Consider the following 22,575-nt stretch of genomic DNA (forward strand, 5'->3'; position numbering starts at 1 on the left):
GCATATTTCAGGGAACTCTACAAAGAAAATCAAGAAAAAATGGACAAGTTCTTAAACCAAAATAAACTCTGGAAGATTTCAAAAGCGGAAGCGGCTCCAATCAGCATGATAGAAATCCAGCAGGCAATGAAAAGATGAAAGTAGGTCCAGGTCCAGAAAGATTGCCAGCCAAATATTATAAAAAGTAGAAGAATTATTGTCATTACTGTCAGGGGAAGGTTAGCTGCTTGTGCTTAAAATTGTGCCCCTTCAGAGTTTGTGCGACCCCACAAACCTCTGTGTGTGACAGAGCTCCTCAGACATGTCTGCTCTAGTCACTAGTAGAGTCTGACAGTGGCTGTCTGCGGAAGCGCTTCCAGCAAAGAAGTTCCTTAACGGAAACGCGTCTCCTGGACTCACGACGTGGCAGCTTCCGGCGCAGCATGGGTCTCCCTGCCGCTGCTTCTGACACTTCCCCGCTATTTTCGCTCGAAGTGTCTCTCACCCCTTTCTCTCCCCTGCTGCTTCCTGCCTGGGCTGCTGCGTCTCTCTCAGCATTACTGAGACCCTCCTCCAGAGACCCGGCGCTCCCCCTGCTGGTCCCTGCTTTGGCTGTTGACTCTCTCCCAGTCTCTGGGAGCCTTACCACTTCCCTTTCCTCCGATGTCAGTTCCCTGACATCCACCTCCCCTCCAGGGCCCCCCTCTTCCCCGCCCCTACTTTCTCCTCTGGGCGGTGAGGAGCTGAAACCCCTAAAAGAATCCTCTTCATCTTCCGACGTCTCGAACAATTCCCTCCATCGGTCTTCGTTCCGACTCGCTGAATCCTCTTCCACCTCGGAATCAGCGAACCCCTCCAACTCTTCTTCGTCGTCGGTGGTGGCGAAGTATTCCCTCCGGAACCTCGCCACTGGCTGGGGTTTTCTAGGGAATCTCTGATGGAAAGTTTCAATCAACACCTCGTCATCTACCTCCTCTGCCCTGACCCAGGTGTTTTCCGACTCCGGCTCCCCTTCCCACATTACCAAATACTCTACTTGCTCTCCCCTCCACCTGGAATCGAGAATCTCCGCTACATGGTAGCTGTGTTCTTTTTCTTCCATAGCTGGTCCCCTATTGACCCTCCCCTCTCTGTCCCCTATATACGGTGACAGCAATGATCTGTGGAACACTGGGTGCAACTTCATGTGGTTCGGTAACCGGAGTCTGAAAGCCACTGGGTTGACCTGTTGCGTGACTTCAAATGGGCCCAGTCTTTTAGGTCTTAACTTCTTACAACCTCCTTTAAATGGTAACCCTTGGGTGGACAGCCACACCTGGTCCCCCACCCTAATGCTTTCCCCTTCCCTTCTGGTTTTGTCTGCCTGCCTCTTATATTCCTCCTTCGCCCTGTTTAAATTAAGTTGGAGCTGGCGATGGATCGCTTCCATTTCTTCAACGAACTGTTCTGCGGCAGGAACGCTCCAGTTCTCCCCCTCCCCCCCGGGAAGGCTCGGGGATGACACCCGTGATTGGCCAAAAAAGGGCTCATCCCCGTGGACACGTTCTCTGCATTGTTATAGGCAAATTCTGCCAACGCCAGCTTCTCCACCCAATCATTCTCTCTGTCATTCACATAACACCTCAAATATTGCTGGAGGACACCATTAGCTCTTTCCGCCTGCCCATTGGTTTCTGGATGACGGGCAGTGGAAAAATTCACCTCTACATGCAATAAGCTCATGAGCTTCCTCCAGAACCTGGAAGTAAATTGTTTCCCTCGGTCCGAAACCACCCTCAAGGGGGCACCGTGCAACCTAAACACATTTTCCACAAACAATTTAGCGGTTTCTTCTGCTGTGACCGCATGTGAGCAGGCTATAAAGTGGGCCATCTTGGTTAACAGGTCTACCACAACCATAATGGCTGTCTTCCCTTTGGACCTGGGCAGATCAGTCATGAAATCTATTGCCACTGCCTCCCATGGTCTTTCCGGCGTGGGTAGTGGTTCTAATAAACCTGCCGGTGCCCGCCTCTCCCCCTTGGCTCGTTGACATCGGTCACACCCTCTCACATATTCACGCACATCTTCCCTGACCTTGGGCCACCAGAATTCCCTGGTAACCAGCCACATGGTTTTGTGTTGCCCAAAATGCCCTGCTGTGGGGCTATCGTGCAGTTGCTTGAGTACCTTTTCCCTCAATTCCCCTTCAGGTATGTATAACGCTCCCTTGTAGTACAACGCCCCGTTTCTCTCCTCAAAACCCCCGGGTTTGTCTCCCTCCCTCCTGAGACCCCTGAGTTTGTCCTGGGCGTATTCATCCTGCACCGTTCCCTCTACCAGTTCCCTTTGCCCCACCAAAGCCGCCCCACACACCCAGCGGTCCTCGGGAATAACATGGGTCTCTTCGGGTGCACCCTCTCCCTCCAAATATTCAGGTTTGCGTGAGAGAGCGTCCGCCCTAACGTTCTCCGGGCCTGGTACGTAACAAATCTCAAAGTTAAATTTGGAGAACTCCTGGGCCCATCTCAACTGCCTTTGGTTGAGCACTCGCGCAGTTCTCCAATACTCTAGATTCTTATGGTCCGTGCACACTTGCACCTTCTGTTGTGCACCAATTAGTAGATGCCTCCATCTCCGGAAGGCCTCATAAATCGCAAGAAGTTCCCGGTCGTACACCGTGTAGTTTCTCTCAGATTTGTTCAGCTTTCGCGAAAAGAAGGCACACGGTCGCCACTCTGACCCCTCCTTCCCCGGCTGCAGAAGCAGCACCGCCCCTATGGCTCTGTCCGAAGCGTCTGTTTCGACCCTCAGCTTTTTTTGTAAATCCACATGTAGAAGTTGTTCGTCAGAGGCGAAGGCCCTTTTCAGTTCCTCAAACGCTCGCTCCGCCTCCCCCGTCCAAACAAACTTCTTTTTGCTGCTGAGACAGTCCGTGATGGGCGCCGTCAGGTGGGCGAAGTTTCGGATGAACTTACGATAAAAGTTTCCAAACCCTAGGAACCTCTGCACATCCTTCTTGGTCTTGGGTGTTTTCCATTCCAGCACCGCTTGAACCTTGCCGGGGTCCATGGCCAACCCCTTGTCTGACAAGCGGTACCCCAGGAATTCCACCTCCTTGGTATGAAACTGACACTTTTCCAGTTTCACCCACAGTCTGTTGGCTTGCAGCCTGCTCAACACTTCTCTGACGTCTCTCACATGTTGCTCCTCATTCTCCGAATACACCAACACGTCATCTAAGAAGGCCACGCAATTCTTGTAGAGCAAAGGCCCCAGTACATGGTTCATAAAGGCTTGAAAACACGCGGAGCCTGTTTGTAATCCAAAAGGCATAACGAGATATTCAAATGCCCCCAAAGGGGTGAACATGGTGGTCTTCCATTCATCCCCTTTCCTTATACGTATCAGGTTGTACGCCCCCCTTAGGTCCAGCTTTGTAAAAATCTTTCCTTTTCGCACCCTGGTCAAAATATCATCAATCCTGGGCATAGGAAAAGCCGCCGGCTCTGTCACTGCATTTAGGGCCCGAAAGTCACATACCAGCCTCGGCTTGTCCGTGTTTTTTTTATCCACAAAAAACACTGGGCTACCCCCCGCTGCCTTGGACTCTCTGATGAAGCCTCTTTTCAGGTTCTTGTCAATGAACGCTCGCAACTCCTGCATCTCCCTGTCTGACATGGCATACAACTTGCCTACAGGAAGCTGTGCTCCAGGGAGTAAATTGATCTGGCAATCAAAGGGCCTATGCGGGGGTAGTTGGTCCGCTTCCTTCTCGCTGAACACGTCGCTGAGATCAGCATACTGTGGTGGCACCTTCCCCTTCTCCATCACTTCCGTCCCTGCTAGGGTGGCTTGGGCCCCTGCTGACCCCTTTTCCGCCCTGCAGTGTTCTAAGCAGTGTGCGGAACCGAAGGAAACCACTCTTTGATGCCAGCCCACCAGCGGATCATGTAGGGCTAGCCAGCTCATTCCCAAAATAATGGGAGCGCCTCCCAAGGTGGCCACATTAAACGCTATCAGTTCTGTGTGCCTTGCCACCCTCATTATCATTGGGACGGTCTGCAAGCTGACGCCTCCTCCCAACAGTTCCCTGCCATCAATCGTGGTCACCTGCAGGGGGTTGCTTAAAGGGATAGTCTGTATCTGGTGTTCAGCAGCAAACTCCTTGCTCATGAAATTGCAGGAGCTGCCTGAGTCCAACAGCGCCTTTATTTTTAGGGGGTGTCCATTTTGCAGCTCTAGCGACACTTCAATCACTAGAGCAGGTCGAGGAGCTTCTGGCACTGGCACTTGGGGAAGGGGCACTTTCACTGCTCTTTGGCCCGGCTGCAGTGCCCTGCTGGCAACCAGGCGTTGGCTTTTACCTGCTCCGTTTCTCCCTGCTCTTCCCCCTCAACAGCTCCCACCATCCCTTGCCATTCCTTCCTCTGGGGGCAGACTCTGGCAAAGTGGCCTGGCTGTTGGCAGAGATAGCATTTCCGGGCTCCCTTTCCCTCCTTCTTCGCCCCCTCACTGGGCTTTGAAACTGCGCGCGCGCGGGCTGTTCCGATTTCCATCGGCTCTGCCGGCGGGAACGCTGGCTCAGGAATGTCTGGAATGCGTAACTCCTTCCAACGTTCCCCTCTCCCTTCCCGCCTCTCCAAGGCTCTTGCCTCCTGGCGCGCTCCAATGGTCAGCGCAGATTTGGTCAGCTGATCCATAGACCCCGCCCTGGGGCTCCTGGCCAGCTCGTCTTTCACAGCTGAAGAAAGACCTTCTTCAAATAGCATCTGAATGGGTGCCGCCGATAAATCCCACCCCAATCTGTGAATCAGCATGGTAAATTCAGTCCAGTACTCACGGACAGATCTGCTTCCCTGCTTGCAAGCCATTAGCTGTCTGCGTACCAACCCTTCCTCAATATCGCTGGAAAACATGATATCCATTGCACGAAAAAATTTCATAGTGTCCTTTAGGATATCGTTGTGCGTTGCCATCAGGGGTCGAACCCAGTCCCGCGCCCCCTTCTCAAGATGCCCAATTACGAACGCAACTCGCGATTCCTCATCAGGGAACTCATCAAACTGCACATTCAGGGCATATTGCATCTCAGTCCTAAAGGCATGGTAATCCTTGGGGTCCCCCCCAAACTTCTGCACCAATCCTGGTACCTTTCTGGGGAACTGAGTGGTTCTCCCCTTTTTGTCAGCATCCTGAGCCCTTCTCTCCTCGAGCCTCGCCGTCTGCAGCGCCAGTTGGACTTCCAGAGCTTGATACCTTTCCTCCAAGCTTGGACCAGCTCCAACCCCTGCGTCTCCGGTTCCGACTGGGTTGCTCATGATGCTTTCTCCTGCACAGGCAGCGTACAGAGACTGTCAGACTGCTGTCAGGGGAAGGTTAGCTGCTTGTGCTTAAAATTGTGCCCCTTCAGAGTTTGTGCGACCCCACAAACCTCTGTGTGTGACAGAGCTCCTCAGACATGTCTGCTCTAGTCACTAGTAGAGTCTGACAGTGGCTGTCTGCGGAAGCGCTTCCAGCAAAGAAGTTCCTTAACGGAAACGCGTCTCCTGGACTCACGACGTGGCAGCTTCCGGCGCAGCATGGGTCTCCCTGCCGCTGCTTCTGACACTTCCCCGCTATTTTCGCTCGAAGTGTCTCTCACCCCTTTCTCTCCCCTGCTGCTTCCTGCCTGGGCTGCTGCGTCTCTCTCAGCATTACTGAGACCCTCCTCCAGAGACCCGGCGCTCCCCCTGCTGGTCCCTGCTTTGGCTGTTGACTCTCTCCCAGTCTCTGGGAGCCTTACCACTTCCCTTTCCTCCGATGTCAGTTCCCTGACAATTACCATTTAAAGATAACATCTTTAAGATGTAAATAACATCTTAAATACAGGAAAGCTGCCAGAGTCATGGGAGGAAGCCTACCCTGATTCCAAAGGGAACAGGGCCATCAGCTGTTAAAAATTACGGACACATCTCATTACTTAACAATGATTATAAAATCTTTGCAGACATTTTAGTGAGTAGACTGAAATGGACACGGAAGAATTATATCAGATATCTGGGAATTCTTTTCACTGAGACACTATCATGGAAAGGGGCACATCGAGGCTATGAAACTCAAAGTGCAGAAAGCTTGTGGGGCATTAATGAAATTCTATTGTATGGCAGAACAAATTCCTCAGGAAAGTGCTCTCGCTCCTCAACGGGACTCCAGCTGCTCTTCTTCACGTCAGCATTGAAACTGACGTGACAACAATACAGGCTAGAATTGATCACCTGTGCTTAAATTATGTGAAAAGACTTCAATTTCTTTTGGAGGAGAGATTCCCCGCTATGTCACACACAGAACAGAAACAGAACCAATGTTGGAAGGATGGTATCCAGCGCCTCTTGTCCCAATCAATTACAAGATTTTCAGGTGTCTTAAGAGGCACATAAGAGATTGTCTCTTTAGATTGTCCTGTGCAGAAAGGGATCTAACCATGATGGCTTCTACCAAGAGCTCACCATGGTTCCCACTTATTAAAACGGAGCATACCCAGGCCTGTTACCTGTCAAAGCTCCCACTTGCCGTGCTTAGAATCGCTTTCATAGAATTACGATTCCAATTGATGCCCTCGGCGGTGTTGGATGGACGCTACGGCAAAGTACATTATGAAGAGAGACTTTGTCTCTGTGGGCAACCTGTGCCACTATTTATTGCAGTGCCCGTTATATATATACCCAAGAGACCGATTCATAAAACCCTTGTTTCCGAATGGAACTCATTTGAATAGGGGGGAAAGGGTGAAATGGCTGCTGAGCGATGCTGATGACTTTGTAACTTATAAAGTAGCACGCTATGCGTTGTCAGCTAAGAAGATCAGGAGCAAAGAACTAGATAAAATAACGGTCATCTGCAAAGGGGATTCGGATATTTAATTTGGCATATTTTACTAGAGAATTCAACTATTCTATTTTATGCAACAAATAATCTTAGTAGTTGTGACCATGGTTTATATCGTATGTGTGGTACCTGATTATTTTTATGGTTATTGCTGTTTTTGCTTTTGTTGTTATTTTTCTGAATGATGCCATGGCCTATGGCTAGCACAATAAAAGTCTATGATGATGATGATGTTGATAACAACAGAAAACCCAAGAGAAAGTATGCCAACAGTTTAGAGAAGATAAACAAATTTGGGTCAGTCACAGGCTTAAAATTAAATAAAGATAAAACCAAAATGTTAGTTAAAAACATTTTTAACTAAAAGAGAATTACAACAGTTTATAGGCCTTATGATCACCAAGAAAATCACGCATTTAGGCATATGGATAACAGTTAAAATATAAATTTGTACAAAGATAATTACATACCAATCTGGAAATTTGGAAATACAGTGGTACCTCGGGTTAAGTACTTAATTCATTCCGGAGGTCCATTCTTAACCTGAAACTGTTCTTAACCTGAACTTTAGCTAATGGGGCCTCCTGCTGCTGCCGTGCCACTGGAACCTGATTTCTGTTCTTATCCTGAAGCAAAGTTCTTAACCTGAAGCAAAAATTCAAAAATGATTGGAATATATTTAAACAGTATGGAGAGATATTTTTTTTGACTGGTTTAGAATAACTCCTGTAAGGAAAAATACTAAAATACAGTGGAAAAATTAGATTACCAAATATATAGATGCGTTATGAGTGGCATTCAACTACTGTATTTTTCGCCCTATAGGACGCACTTTTTCCCCTCCAAAAATGAAGGGGAAATGTGCCTGCGTCCTATGGGGCGAATGCAGGCTTTCGCTGAAGCCTGGAGAGCGAGGGGGGTCGGTGCGCACCGACCCCTCTCGTTCTCCAGGCTTCAGGAAGCTCTGCGCAACCCTCGGGAGACCGGCTCCGAGGGTTGCGCAGAGCTGCCTGCAGTCCCCGGCTCAGCGCAGCTCTGCGCGGCCACCGGGAGTCGGGCGCGGAGTCCCGCCCCGCTCCGGATGGCGGTGCAGAGCTGCCTGCAGTCCTGGGATCGGCGCACTTCTCCCCATCGCCAGCCGCACAAGCTCGGGGGACAGCGGGGAGGCAGAGCATGCCTTCCCACTGTTCCCCGACCTGGTTCTTCCAGCCCCGCACCTGGGGGGGGGAATAAATTTTTTTTCTTTATTTCCCCCCCAAAAAACTAGGTGCGTCCTATGGGCCGGAGCGTCCTATGGGGCGCAAAATACGGTAAGTAAAATAAAGGACTCAAGTAAGAAGGGTGTAAATGGAGTACAAATGAATCAGATGAAGTACACATTTTATTTTCTTACGTTTTAGAATCACATGTTTAGTTACAGGAAAATTTACAAAGAAGTTACAAAGTGATTTCATGAATGTTTGTTTTTTAAATAAATCAGTAAAGATGATTGCAGAAAGAGAGAGAAGCTCATTTGCTCAGTGGTTGCCAGTGGTGGGGCCCCAGGAAGTGATGGTGGAAGTTTGGTAGCTGCAGCAGATGAGAGTTGGAGGGAGTGGGTATTCTACAGTTTTCTTATCCCACACTCTACAACCTGAAATAGGGCTGGGCCAGGGAAAAATAGGCATTTACTGGGCGGAGAAGGGGTTCCATTTAGGGGTCTTTGTACAGTTGCCATGTCTCTGCTTCCATTTCCCTTTTCCCACATCCCAGCTCAGTGTTGCCTCCTTCCATCTCACACCACATGCCCACTCTAGCCAGCCCCACAATGGTGAATGGCACTGTGGTCTAAACCACTGAGCCTCTTGTACCTGCTGACCGGTATGTCAGCAGTTCAAATCCACACAACAGGGACCTAGCAGTTCGAAAGCACACCAGTGCAAGTAGATAAATAGGTACCGCTGCATTGGGGCAGGTAAACAGCACTTGAAGCGGTTTAGTCCTTCTGGCCACATAACCCAGAAAGCTGTCTGTGGACAAACGCTGGCTCCCTCGGCCTGAAGCAAGATGAGTGCTACACCCCACACCTTTGACCATCCAGGAGTCCTTTACCTTTTTAGTACCACAAAGTATATAAAGAAGTGAAAATAGGATGTGGGTGAAAACAGGCCCAGCAAGAATTCTCATCGCAAAACATTGGAAGACACAAGATTTACCCACACTGGAAGAGTGGCAGACGCAATTGATGGACTATATGGAATTGGCTGAAATGACTGGCAGAATCCGAGATTTGGGAGAAGAAACAATGGAGGAGGACTGGAAAAAATTTAAGGACTATTTACAAAAATATTATAAGTTATATGAATGTTAAGAATTTGCATGATTTGGGAAATCTAGCTTCAGCAAGAAGTTTTGGTGAAATGGAAAATTAAGTTATAATTATGAGAGGACCAAAGTTTAAAGTAACACTATAATTATTTTATGGGAAAAGTAAATTGACAACAAGTATTTTAAACCTAAAATGTAACTATTTGGAATTACAAAGGAATGCACGAAACAAGGTAATAATTTGCTGATATCTTTATTGTAAAGAATGCAGGGTGAGGGAGACGTGGGGAAGTCCGATTGGTTATGAAATAATGTTTCGGAAATATGGATTTCTTTCTTTTTTCTTTCTTTTTTTCTGTAATTTCTTCCACATATCTGACTGTACACCTATACCTGGAAAAAAAGCAATAAAAATATTAAAAATAAAATAAAAATAAACCACTGAGCCTCTTGTACCTGCTGACCGGTATGTCAGCAGTTCAAATCCACACAACAGGGGCCTAGCAGTTCGAAAGCACACCAGTGCAAGTAGATAAATAGGTACCGCTGCATTGGGGCAGGTAAACAGCACTTGAAGCGGTTTAGTCCTTCTGGCCACATAACCCAGAAAGCTGTCTGTGCACAAACGCTGGCTCCCTCGGCCTGAAGCAAGATGAGTGCTACACCCCACACCTTCTGGTCCTAACCAATGTTGATGACCTGGTTAGTGGGGTAGAAGTGGAAGGATCATTAGGCGCGAGTGATCATGCTCTTCTGAAGTTTACTATACAGTGGAAAGGAGCAGCCAAGCATACTAGGACTCAATTTCTTGACTTTAAGAAAGCCGACTTCATAAAAGGGCAACCAAAATGGTTAAAGGCCTGGAAACGATGCCTTATGAGGAACGGCTAAGGGAGCTGGGCATGTTTAGCCTGGAGAAGAGGAGGTTAAGGGGTGATATGATAGCCATGTTCAAATATATAAAAGGATGTCACATAGAGGAGGGAGAAAGGTTGTTTTCTGCTGCTCCGGAGAAGCGGACACGGAGCAATGGATCCAAACTACAAGAAAGAAGATTCCACCTAAACATTAGGAAGAACTTCCTGACAGTAAGAGCTGTTCGACAGTGGAATTTGCTGCCAAGGAGTGTGGTGGAGTCTCCTACTTTGGAGGTCTTTAAGCAGAGGCTTGACAACCATATGTCAGGAGTGCTCTGATGGTGTTTCCTGCTTGGCAGGGGGTTGGACTCGATGGCCCTTGTGGTCTCTTCCAACTCTATGATTCTGCGATTCTGTGATTCTGTGACCATCCAGGGATCCTTTACCTTTTTAGTACCACAAAGTATATAAAGAAGTGAAAATAGGATGTGGGTGAAAACAGGCCAATGGTGGGTAGAGGAGATAAGTATCCACTCCACTGGCTTGATCCAGATCCCACTACTGATGTAGTGATTCCCTGCACACCCTTGGAAGCTGCTCCCCAGGTGTTTAGAATACTGATTTGCCCATTGTACATCTTATTTCAAATGATTTGTTGTTGTTTAGTGATTTAGTCGTGTCTGACTCTTTGTGACCCCATGGACCAGAGCACGCCAGGCATTCCTGTCTTCCACTGCCTCCCGCAGTTTGGTCAGACTCATGCTGGTAGCTTCAAGAACACTGTCCAACCATCTCGTCCTCTGTCGTCCCCTTCTCCTTGTGCCCTCCATCTTTCCCAACATCAGGGTCTTTTCCAGGGAGTCTTCTCTTCTCATGAGGTGGCCAAAGTACTGGAGCCTCAGCTCCAGGATCTGTCCTTCCAGTGAGCACTCAGGGCTGATTTCCTTAAGAATGGATACATTTGATCTTTTTGCAGTCCATGGGACTCTCAAGAGTCTCCTCCAGCACCATAATTCAAAAGCATCCATTCTTCGGCCATCAGCCTTCTTTATGGTCCAGCTCTCACTTCCATACATCACTACTGGGAATTTCAAATGATAGTAACTCCATAAATCCACTGTAATGACATATCCTTATTTCAACAGGTGTAACGGGACCTGTGGGTGTGACTGGTCTACCAGGCACTCCGGGATTTGATGGAATGCCAGGTCAGAAAGGAGAAACTGGTCCTGCTGGTCCTCCAGGCAAGTCCAATCTTCTTCTATTGCTAATAATAATAATAATAATTAATAATAATTTTATTATTTATACCCCACCCATCTTTCTGGGTTGCTATGTTCTGTATGTAGTCCAGTGCCAAGTCCTAAGGAGTTTAATAGAGGCTTCAGTAAATCAAGAGCAATTCTTGATTTATTATTTAAAGGCACATTATTCAGAAGTGAGTCCCAGTGGTACTTATTCCCAGGTAAGTGTGTTTAGATTTACTGCTGTGTAACACAAACAATGCCAATCCATGTATGTTTACTTTAAAATTTGTCCCATTGTTTCCATGGATTTGGATTTGATATCCTGCTTTATCACTACCTGAAGGAGTCTCAAATGCTCAGCCATGGCGTGGCTCTGTGTGAGGTGCAAACGAATTCACTGTCGGTGGACTATCTTAGATATACAATTTTTATCTTGCAGGTCCTAGAGGCTTTCCTGGCCCACCTGGTCCTGAAGGCCTGCCAGGGCCAATGGGTCCACCAGGGAGTCCCTCTGTAGCTCACGGTTTCCTTGTGACCAGGCACAGCCAAAGCACAGAGGAGCCAACTTGCCCATCTGGAACAAGACTGATGTTCCACGGGTATTCTTTGCTTTATGTACAAGGAAACGAACGGGCCCATGGTCAGGACTTGGGTAAGAGAGCAGAAAACAAATTGAGTCAAATGAGCATATTACATTAGAGAAAGACACCTTTGTCGCAATTGCCTTCACTAAATCAAGTAAAACTGTAGTGGACAATTTAGTTTTGTCAACTGCTGCAGCATCTAAAAGGTGCCATTAAGCTCCTTTCTGCCTCAAAAAGCCAGTCTTGATAAGTGGGATCCTGGGCTGTTTTGGGAAGTCTTAACCTGTCACTTGAACTTGCATTCTTCCTGTACTTGTTCATCCCCCACTGCACTGCGTAGATTCACAGATTGTAACATTTTAGTTCATTATTTTAAAGAATAACTTGGAAAATGTGAAAACCTAAAATTATTTTCTTTTCTTTAACCAAAATTAAAGCTTCATAATAATTGTAAATCTATTGGACAACTGAAGACATTTTCATGTGGCTCTGAAGGGCATTTTGCCCCTTGCTGGAGTGAACAGGCAGGGTCCACCTGTGAACAGCCACCTTAAGCCCAGACCTCACAAGCAGAGCAGCTGTGCCCAGCTGTTTGATGCTTCAAAAGCCCAAGCATTTTTTCATCAGTTTTTAGGAATGGCATTTTAGCCCACAATCCCCAACCTTCCCTCTTCTCCGCCTGTGTGCTGTTCTGCGGGTTCTCCCTGCAATTTCAGAGTGACATGGAGAGGAAAGATCCATGTCTATGCAGAAATCCTTGCACAGTCCTTCTAGGGCTCATTAGCTGAATCCTGACCATAGTTTTCTAGCCTTGTATAAATTGCTTTGGTTTCGTAGAAAACCATTTTTTGTAGAAAAATCAGTCCTTTATTTTTGCTATTTTAGGCACAGCTGGGAGCTGTCTACGTAAATTCAGCACAATGCCTTTCCTGTTCTGCAACATTAACAGTGTATGCAATTTTGCCTCAAGAAATGATTATTCTTACTGGTTATCTACCCCTGAGCCAATGCCAATGAGTATGGCTCCTATTACAGGAGACAATATCAGGCCTTTCATCAGTCGGTAAGCATTGAGAAATTTTATATTTACAAATTCCTGTATGAAAATTTTGCATTTCTCCGGACATTGCAACACAATTTGAGAAATGTATTCTAGAGCAATTGAAAGGAGCTCCCTCGCTATCCAGATGTTCAGGCTGAGGATATGTGGATGGCAAGTGGATTGTTGCTCAGAGAGGGATAGAAAAATAAGGACAAGACAGGTGGAGCAGAGTAGAGTTGCCAGCCAGGAATCCTATCATAGCCTTACAACCCTGAGGGGGAACTTTCTTCCTCCAGTCCACTGGTGGAGCACACTATATTTCCCCCAGTATGCTCAGCGCAGTAGGATGAAAGGACACGGGCAGCTTCTCTCCGCAACCCCCCCCCCCATCCTATGTGAGCTTCTGGCTAACTCGGGTATCAGAGGCAGGGGCCAAAAGCAGATCAGTATTAACTCACATGGTGTCAGTGAAGTTAACTCTTTATTCATAGAAACACCTCCATGAGGCAGTTGTGAGGACTGAAGGTCCCCATCTTCCCACAGTTGCCTAAGTCTCCTCTTCCCCTGGGTCCTTCCCAAGCAATCTGAGACTTCGTTGACACTGCTGTTTCTTTCTTTCTTTTTCTTTTTCTTTTAGTAAATTTTATTAAATTCTTGCAAACTACATCAGCCAAAACATACAGACATTTAAAAGGTAAAAATAAAGAAATAGAAAAAAATAGAAAAGAAAAAGAATAGAAAATAGATATCAGATTAACACATATTAACATAAAAGAAACAAATTTACAGACGTTACACATTGGCTTCCTTCCATCTCGATTTAGGTTAGATAAACTTATAACCATTCTGCAGTTGTATTATAATAACTCTATGCATCGCAGGTTTTAAATTCCGTCCACTGTTATTTTTTTAATTCCCAAATTACCTTCGATATAACTTAAAAATTTATTCCAATCATTCTTTAGTTTTACATTTTTTTGATGCCTGATCCTCTGTGTCAATCTCGCTAACTCTATATACTCAAATAATTTCGTCCGCCATTCTCTAACCGTGGGGATATTAGGGGTTTTCCAGTTTTGCGCTAACAGGATCCTAGCCGCCACCGTTGCGTATTGGAAGAATGTTTGATCTTCACTTTTGATCTCCTCTCTGATCATACCTAAGAGGAACGCTTCAGGTTTTTTTGGGAAAGTGTATTTCAATATTTTCTTTAATTCATCATAAATTTGTCCCCAAAATCTTTTCACCTCATCACAAGTCCACCACATGTGGAAAAAATTACCTTCTATAGTTTTACATTTCCAGCATGTGCTATCCCCGGTCTTGTACATCTTCCCCAGTTTTGCCGGGGTGATGTACCAACGATACATCATTTTTTCTAAGTTTTCTCGGAGAGTAGCACAGGCCGTGAACTTCATACCACTCCTCCAAAGTTTCACCCATCTGTCATGTTCCAGGTTATACCCCAAGTCTCTAGACCATTTGACCATGACACCCTTCACCTTTACATCTTTAGTTTTCCAGTCCAGCAATTGATTATACATTTTGGAAAGAAGTTTAGTATTGCTTTCTAGGATTTCCACCTGGTATCTGGACTTTTTTTCACTCATCCCTGTTTTTTTATGGTCATACCACAGCGCACTAATTTGGTGAAATTGTAACCAACCAACTAATTTGTCCTTTAACTCTTCATACGGTCTAATTTTCCACCCCCTTTCTGACTTAACTAAAAGATCTTCATATGTTCATCTTTCACCCTCTAGATTTAATTTTTTAGTTGTTAAAATATCAATTGGTGAAAGCCACCAGGGGGTATCTTTTTCAGTGAGCTTTTTGTTCCTGTTCCAAACTTCAATTAACGGACCTCTAATAATATGGTTAGAGAACTCTTTATGAACTTTTCCCTTGTCATGCCACAAATAGGCATGCCAGCCAAATCTAATGTTAAACCCCTCCAAATCTAACAAATCTGTATTTTTCAAGATTGCCCAATGCTTTATCCAACAGAGGCAAGCGGCCTCGTAATATAGCCTTAAGTTTGGAACTGCAAAGCCCCCTCTTTCTCTTAGATCCGTGAGGAGTTTAAATTTAATTCTAGCTCTTTTCCCTTGCCATATAAATTTAGCTAATATTTTTTGCCACTTCTTAAAGCACGCCGTGCCTCTAATCACTGGGATGTTCTGGAACAAAAACAGTAATCTTGGGAGAATACTCATCTTGATCGCGGCCATCCTTCCTGTCCAGGATAATTTCAACCTATTCCAGATATCTAGGTCTTTCTTACTGCTGTTTCTGCTCTGCCCTCTTCATACCTCTTCTAGTCCTGGGAGATGAGCTGGTTACAGCAGGAGGGGGAGACCCCCTTGCAGCCTGCCTGCCATCCCTGTTTCTTGCCCCCCCCTTCCTCTCCAGCCTCTGCTTCTGCTTCTGCCTCTGAGTCTGGACTTGTTGTTGTTGTTATCCTTATCCTTACCCTTATCCTTATTTATAACCCACCCATCTGGCTGGGTTTCCCCAACCACTCTCAGCGGCTTTCAACAAAATATTAAAAATACAATAAAACATCAAACATTAAAAACTTCCCTAAACAGGGCTGCCTTCAGGTGTCTTCTAAAAGTCAGATAGTTGTTTATTTCCTTGATATCTGATGGGAGGGAGTTCCACAGGGTGGGTGCCATTATTGAGAAGGCCCTCTGCCTGGTTACCTGTAACTTCTCACAGTGGAGGGAGCTGCCAGAAGGCCCTGGGAGCTGGACCTCAGTGTCCAGGCTGAATGATGGAGGTGGAGACACTGCTTTAGGTTTACTGGTCTGAGGCCGTTTAGGGCTTTCAAGGACTTTCAACACTTTGAATTGTGCTCAGAAATGTACTGGGAGCCAATGTAAGTATTTCAGGACCGGTAGTCTCGGTGGCCACCCCCAGTCACCAGTCTAGCTGCCGCATTCTGAATTAGTTGTAGTTTCTGGGTCACCTTCAAAGGTAGCCCCACGTAGAGCCCCACGCAGAGCATGCACCACTCTAGCGAGACAGTCCGCAGGCAGGCAGGGCCTGTGTACCAGATGGAGCTGGTAGACAGCTGCCCTGGATACAGAATTGACCTGCGCCTGCATGGACAGCTGTGAGTCCAAAATGACTCCCAGGCTGCGCACCTGCTCCTTCAGGGGCACAGTTACCCCATTCAGGACCAGGGAGTCCATATCATAAAGTGTTGGCAATATAGTTAATATTATTTAATATACACAATAATATATATAATTAAATGCACTGTTCATAGATTTAATATATTTATTTATTAAACAAATTCAGTACACAAACAGATGTATGCACACCAATGCATACACCACCACCAATGGAGCTGGAAAATATGAAAGAAAACGGAAAGGTTGCAACATATGAAAATTTTGGGTTTATAAAAAAGGCAAATTCCACCCTCCCTCACCCCAATTAGGGGCCAAGATGACATTTGAGGGAGGCAACATATGTGCCTAATGAACGAATTGGGCGGGGGGGGGGGTAGATGTGTGAGCGCACCAAAGCCATGAAGGAAAGCAGGAGAGGAGGGGAAGAGAAGAGACCCACATCATGGGCTAAAGACTTGTGCCCCCTCTCATGCCCCCTGCTCTGGGTAAATGCCTTGGTGGCCCCTCCCAAATGTAACTCCACCCTGCCCATTTTCCCCCAAACACAACATGATGGGGGGGTGGAGGTAAAGTCAGAGGAAAGAGGTGAAGTCAGAGGAAAGAAAGAATGTCACATGAACAACACCCCTCCCCCTTTAAAATCCAAAACCAAAAATCGGTCCGAGGGACAAGATAGTGGGGCAAGAAATAGGGAAATTGAAACTCGACTTGCCCTCTCATGGCCCCCTCATCCCAGCTGGATGTGCTCAAGGGGGGGGGGTGAGGAATGCCACCCTCTGCCTCTCCATCAGAGGCATCTGCCTGAAGAAGCATCCCTCAGGAGGAGGTCAAGGCCACCACCCTGAGCCTCGCCTCACCAGTGGTGGAGATGAAGGTGGTGTTGAAGACATCCTCACTGAAGCGGAAGTACAAGCAGGTCTTGCCCATGCTAGAGTCATTGGTGAGCAGAAGTTTCACCATCTTTGATCTGACTGGCACTTGGGAGCTGGAGGGGAGGGGGAATTAGCAGGAGGGAGGTCATCACCCATGGGCCACATGCTGGACCATCCTGCCCTAAACAATACACCAACTCAATAGTTTGTTCTGCTGCCTCAGCCTTTGTAGCTGGGGTCAGCTAAAGCCCTGTGCTCCCAGGCCAGGTGGGCAATGCCTCCAAGGCAGGGAGCTGTTGTGATGAATAATGCAGTAAAAGGGAGGACTGGAGGGTATTCAATCTATATGTATTTTTTCAACTTTGCATTATACTTTTCTCAGGTGTGCTGTATGTGAAGCTTCTGCAATGGTGATGGCAGTTCACAGTCAAACAATTCAAATTCCACCATGTCCAGAAGGATGGAGATCACTGTGGATAGGCTACTCCTTTGTGATGGTAAGTGCTCCAAGTTATACCTGAATGCATTTAATTCTATTTCTATTAGTCCATGTTCCATTCATTTTCACACAATCTAAAAAGAACCCATTCTTTTTAAGACATATGAGCAAGTTACCTTTTAAAGTTCTATTTTTGCTTGTCTAGCTGTCCAGATTTCTTCAGGGTGACCCTGGTGACCATGCTAGCTGCCATTTCTTAGGGAATAAATTGAATGGACTCTGATTTTATGAGTTTATCCACACTTCTGCCTGGTTACCCTGCCACAACAATGCTTGGAATTTAAGATCTGGGGCAAAATGTGTAGTGAAACTAAACTGGGTTTCAGAATTTACCTTAGAGGGCAACAACAATTGTGCCTATCCCCATTAAGTGCTGTATTGTTGTGGATGCCACTGCATTGATTGTGACAACACAAAGAGTAAAGCAGCTAATAATAATAATAATAATACATTTTATTTATATCCCGCCCTCCCCAGCCGAAGCTGGGCTCAGGGCGGCTAACAACATTCTAAAACATTCATTATAAAATTAATTAAATCAAATTAAAATCAAATTAATGGCAACCATCAAGCAAAATTTTGTGCAGATTGCCAGAGGAGGGGGTCAGGCTGCGCCCTGACAAAAGGCCTGGTGGAACAGCTCTGTCTTGCAGGCCCTGCGGAAGGATGTCAGGTCCTGCAGAGCCCTTGTCTCTTGTGACAGAGCGTTCCACCAGGTTGGAGCCGCGGCCGAGAAGGCCCTGGCTCTAGTTGAGGCCAGCCTAACCTCTCTGAGGCCTGGGATCTTTAGGGTGTTTTTATTTGCAGATCGTAAATTTCTCTGTGGGGCATACCAGGAGAGGCGGTCCCGTAGGTACGAGGGTCCTAGGCCGTATAGGGCTTTAAAGGTTAAAACCAGCACCTTAAACCTGATCCTGTACTCCACCGGGAGCCAGTGCAGCTGGTACAGCACCGGATGGATATGATCTCGCAGCGAAGACCCCGTGAGGAGTCTCGCCGCGGCATTCTGCACCCGCTGGAGTTTCTGGGTCAGTCTCAAGGGCAGCCCCACGTAGAGCGAGTTACAATAATCCAGTCTGGAGGTGACCGTCGCATGGATCACAGTGGCTAGGTCAGGGCGAGAGAGATAAGGAGCCAACTGCTTAGCTTGGCGGAGATGAAAAAATGCCGCCTTTGTTATAGCTGTAATCTGCGCCTCCATAGAGAGGGAGGTATCGAAGATTACACCCAAACTCTTCACGGATGATGCTGGCACTAATTGCACCCCCGCAAGAGACTGGAGTTGCCCCCTCAATCCCATATCGCTCCGTCCCAGCCAGAGGACCTCTGTCTTCGAAGGATTTAACTTCAACCGGCTCCCACGTAACCATCCAGCCACAGCTTCCAGACATCTGGTCAGTGTGTCTGGGGCCGAGTCAGGATGGCCATCCATCAACAGATAGAGTTGGGTGTCATCGGCATACTGATGGCAACCCAGCCCAAAACTCCGGACAACAGCTAACTCAAACTTGCACAGGGACAAGCAAAGGAGGACGCCTTCACCCTGGTGTAGCCTTTATCACACATGTGCCACAACAAGACAATGTCCTAACCACCCCCACCCCCGCAAACAGCAGACAAATCAATAGAGTTGATCCAACAACACCCTCCCACACACACACATTAACTTTATGACAATATTTTAAAAATGCAAATATATAAAGCCCTTGAAATGCATGAAATGTAGGACAGAACAAATAACTAAGCGGTCTGGGTGCATGCACAATCCAGTCTGGGTGCATGCACAATTTGAGGACTATACCTTGGTAAGCCTTGGTCACCCTTGTACTGAGACTGGAATGGAAAGAGTGGGACTCTGGTTCTGGATCTCTCAGCAACATTTGATAGCATTGACCCCGATATCCTGGTCATGACACCTGGACTGGCTCTGTGGGTTATTAAGAGCACTCTTTCACAGTTTTTCCACTCCTGCTTGCACAGCTGTGTCCAGAGAACAGTATTGGGAGATTGCTTCAGTCTTATGATGTCATAGAGCACAATCTTGTCCTCAGTGCTGTTCACCACTGGGAGGAGTCATTAGACATTTTGAGTCAAAGTGTCATTGGTATCCTGATCCTGGTTTCCGTGGTGGGTGGTTCCAGTCTCCGGGAGAGTAGCTTGTGCTGGATGGGTTTGTGTAGACACTTAAAGCAGCCACAGAATTATCTTAAAATGTACCTTTAATGAAGGACTATTTGATAGCCAGTAGGGTGGATGGTAAAACCTGGGCTATGAGACCATGTGCTTTTGTGGTTGCACATTTAATACAGGGTAAGCCTAATTTGAACATAGTGGTACTTTTTTCTAGGTAAAATGTATTGTTTTTTATTGTTATTTATTAAATTTTGGAGTCTCCTTCTCAAAAATGGCCCAACTTGTCAAGATATAAAACCAAGGAGAAATCAGCATGAATCCATAGAATACTAAAAGTACACACCCTATAAGCAAAATAAAAACTGGCAGCATGAACAACTAAAAAACAAATCAAAGCACCATCACATGCTATTGCATGCTTTGGAACAGAGGGAGATTTTCACCTGATGACATTGGCAGGCCTCACTGGGGAAGGGTTTCATAAATCCCTTGTCAGCTTTTTCAAAATGTCCCTCAGAGGTGGCACATGGAGGGCTCAACTAGTAGGTTCATATCAGGAAAGATTCTGACTTCAACCATTGTGGTATCTGTATAGGACAAGGGTCAGCAACCTTTTTCAGCTGTGAGCCGATCCACCGTCCCTCAGACCATGTGGTGGGCCAGACTATATTTTGAAAAAACAAATAAATGAATGAATTCCTATGCCCCACAAATAACCCAGAGATGTATTTTAAATAAAAGGACACATTCTACTCATATAAAAACATACTGGTTCCCTAACCGTCCACAGGCCGGATTGAGAAGGCAATTGGGCTGCATCCGACCCCCAGGTATAGGATGTACTGTAAGTCATTGTTCAGAGTCAGCAATAAGCTTTGTGGCATCTTAAAGATGAACAAATTTTATTATAATATAAATTTTCAGAGACTAGAGTCCACTTCACCTGATGCATCAGATACACAAACTATTTTTGCATTTCTTGTGTCCATAATTTAAATGTAACATCTAAATTGGTAAACCATTTTAAACCACTGAGCCTAGGGCTTGCTGATCAGAAGGTCAGCGGTTCGAATCCCTGTGACGGGGTAAGCTCCAGTTGCTCGGTCCCTGCTGCTGCCAACCTAGCAGTTCAAAAGCATGTCAAAGTGCAAGTAGGTACCGCTCCTGCGGGAAGGTAAACTGCGTTTCTGTGGTTGCTCTGGTTCGCCAGAAGCGGTTTAGTCATGCTGGCCACATGACCTGGAAGCTGTACGCCGGCTCCCTTGGCCAATAAAGCGAGATGAGCGCTGCAACCCCAGAGTTGTCTGCGACTGGACCTAATGGTCAGGGGTCCCTTTACCTTTACTAACTATTTTTCAACTTCTAGTCCCATCTGTAGAATACAAATAACAGTTATTTACCCCACTGAATTGTTATTAAATACTAAATGTACTGTTGAATTATATGTAACTAAAAGCAATAATCTATTCTTATCAACTGATGCATGACCTGTATTTTTGGCAGCACACCAGTGCTGGTGCAGAAGGCTCAGGGCAAGCGCTGGCATCTCCAGGTTCCTGTCTGGAAGAGTTCCGCAGTGCTCCCTTCATAGAATGCCACGGCAAGGGCACCTGCAATTATTATGCAAATGCTTACAGCTTCTGGCTTGCCACTATTGAGAGAAATGAAATGTTCAAGTAAGTTGGGAACATCTTCTGCATTGACAATACCTGCCCAAGGATATTAAAAATGCATTTTGAAAGCAGCTTTTTAAATAGTTAAAATTAATGTGACTAGATGTGACAGAGTGAACTTACTTTGCCTTTTTGGTCCCTTTTTTTGGTTTGTTTCTGTTGTGCTTCTACCTGACCAGATTCTATCAATCAGATTCCCACTGCAATTGAGATCCCAATTCACAGTTCAGATACAAGTTGTCTGCATGCTTTAATGCATATTTTGGTCAAACTATTACTTTGGACCTGATACAGATTCAGCCTAGAGAAGAAGTGCATTACAGCCAGTTATGGGTCAGGAACAGAAGTGTGCTCAGATAGCAGCAGAGGAGTATATGCTCCACTGCCCGGGCAGGTGCCTGGGGCACACCCCCAAAGAGGATGGAAGCCGAGGGAGCCCGCTGTGGCTCGCCTCACAAAGCAGCATGTGGAGTTCACTTGCACACCACAGCCCAGTTGAGGAGCTAGCAGCCCAGTTGAGCTAGCAGCATTGAGCTGTCATGCAGGGAAGCTGTCTCTGCAGCTCCCTCACATGCCTAATGAGGGAGCCTATTGTGGGGGCCCATGGTCACACCCCCTAAAAAAAATGTGCCCAGTGCTGGGGGGCCTCCCGCTGCTGCCGCGCAATTTCTGTTCTCATCCTGAAGCAAAGTTCTTAACCCGAGGTACTATTTCTGGGTTAGCAGAGTCTATAATCTGAAGTGTCTGTAACCTGAAGCACCTGTAACCTGAGGTACCACTGTAGTTCTTTCATGTTCTGCTTCCATGTGGTAACTTAAATACAGTGGTACCTAGCAGGGAAGCAGTTGAAGAAGGAGCAAAAAGGGTTTTCTCTTGTGTGTTTGTGTTTCTTTGTGGCTGATTAGCTGTTCTCCCTGTGCAAAGGTCAGAGGGGGCAGGGTTTCTGTTGAGGAAGGTGATTAGCTGTGGGAGGAGCTTATCAGACCTAGCAGGGAAGCAGTTGAAGAAGGAGCAAAAAGGGTTTTCTCTTGTGTGTTTGTGTTTCTTTGTGGCTGATTAGCTGTTCTCCCTGTGCAAAGGTCAGAGGGGGCAGGGTTTCTGTTGAGGAAGGTGATTAGCTGTGGGAGGAGCTTATCAGACCTAGCAGGGCAGCGGTGCGCGCCTAGCGGTGCGCGCAGTTTGATCCATCATTTAGATTTAGGGGAGCTACTCTCTAACGTTTTTTTTGTGGGGGGGGGAGTTATTTGTCCTGTCTTCACTCTTTTTATGATGGAGGACCACTGTAGCCACCCCCAACGACACATTCTCAAGATGGAGGGGGAGGGAACAGCTGCTGTCGCCTGCGGTTCCTGCGCAATGTTTGCCATCTTGCCAAAGGTTGCAGGCAGCTTTACCT

The 22,575-nt window shown here is 46.6% G+C and overlaps 1 protein-coding gene across 2 annotated transcripts in view; it reads left to right on the forward strand.

Annotated features, from left to right (window-relative positions):
* COL4A1 (collagen type IV alpha 1 chain) overlaps positions 1-22,575 on the forward strand; it is a 202,071-nt gene that overhangs the window by 174,772 nt on the left and 4,724 nt on the right. For both annotated transcript variants that reach the window (XM_082215731.1, XM_082215732.1), the window contains exons 47-51: positions 11,135-11,233; positions 11,676-11,888; positions 12,706-12,883; positions 17,257-17,371; positions 21,010-21,182. In XM_082215731.1, the coding sequence (XP_082071857.1) occupies positions 11,135-11,233; positions 11,676-11,888; positions 12,706-12,883; positions 17,257-17,371; positions 21,010-21,182 (778 nt within the window). The remainder of the gene's footprint in view (positions 1-11,134; positions 11,234-11,675; positions 11,889-12,705; positions 12,884-17,256; positions 17,372-21,009; positions 21,183-22,575) is intronic.

Source organism: Podarcis vaucheri (assembly GCF_965113315.1).
Source record: "Podarcis vaucheri genome assembly, chromosome: 3".
Lineage (NCBI taxonomy): Eukaryota > Metazoa > Chordata > Lepidosauria > Squamata > Lacertidae > Podarcis > Podarcis vaucheri.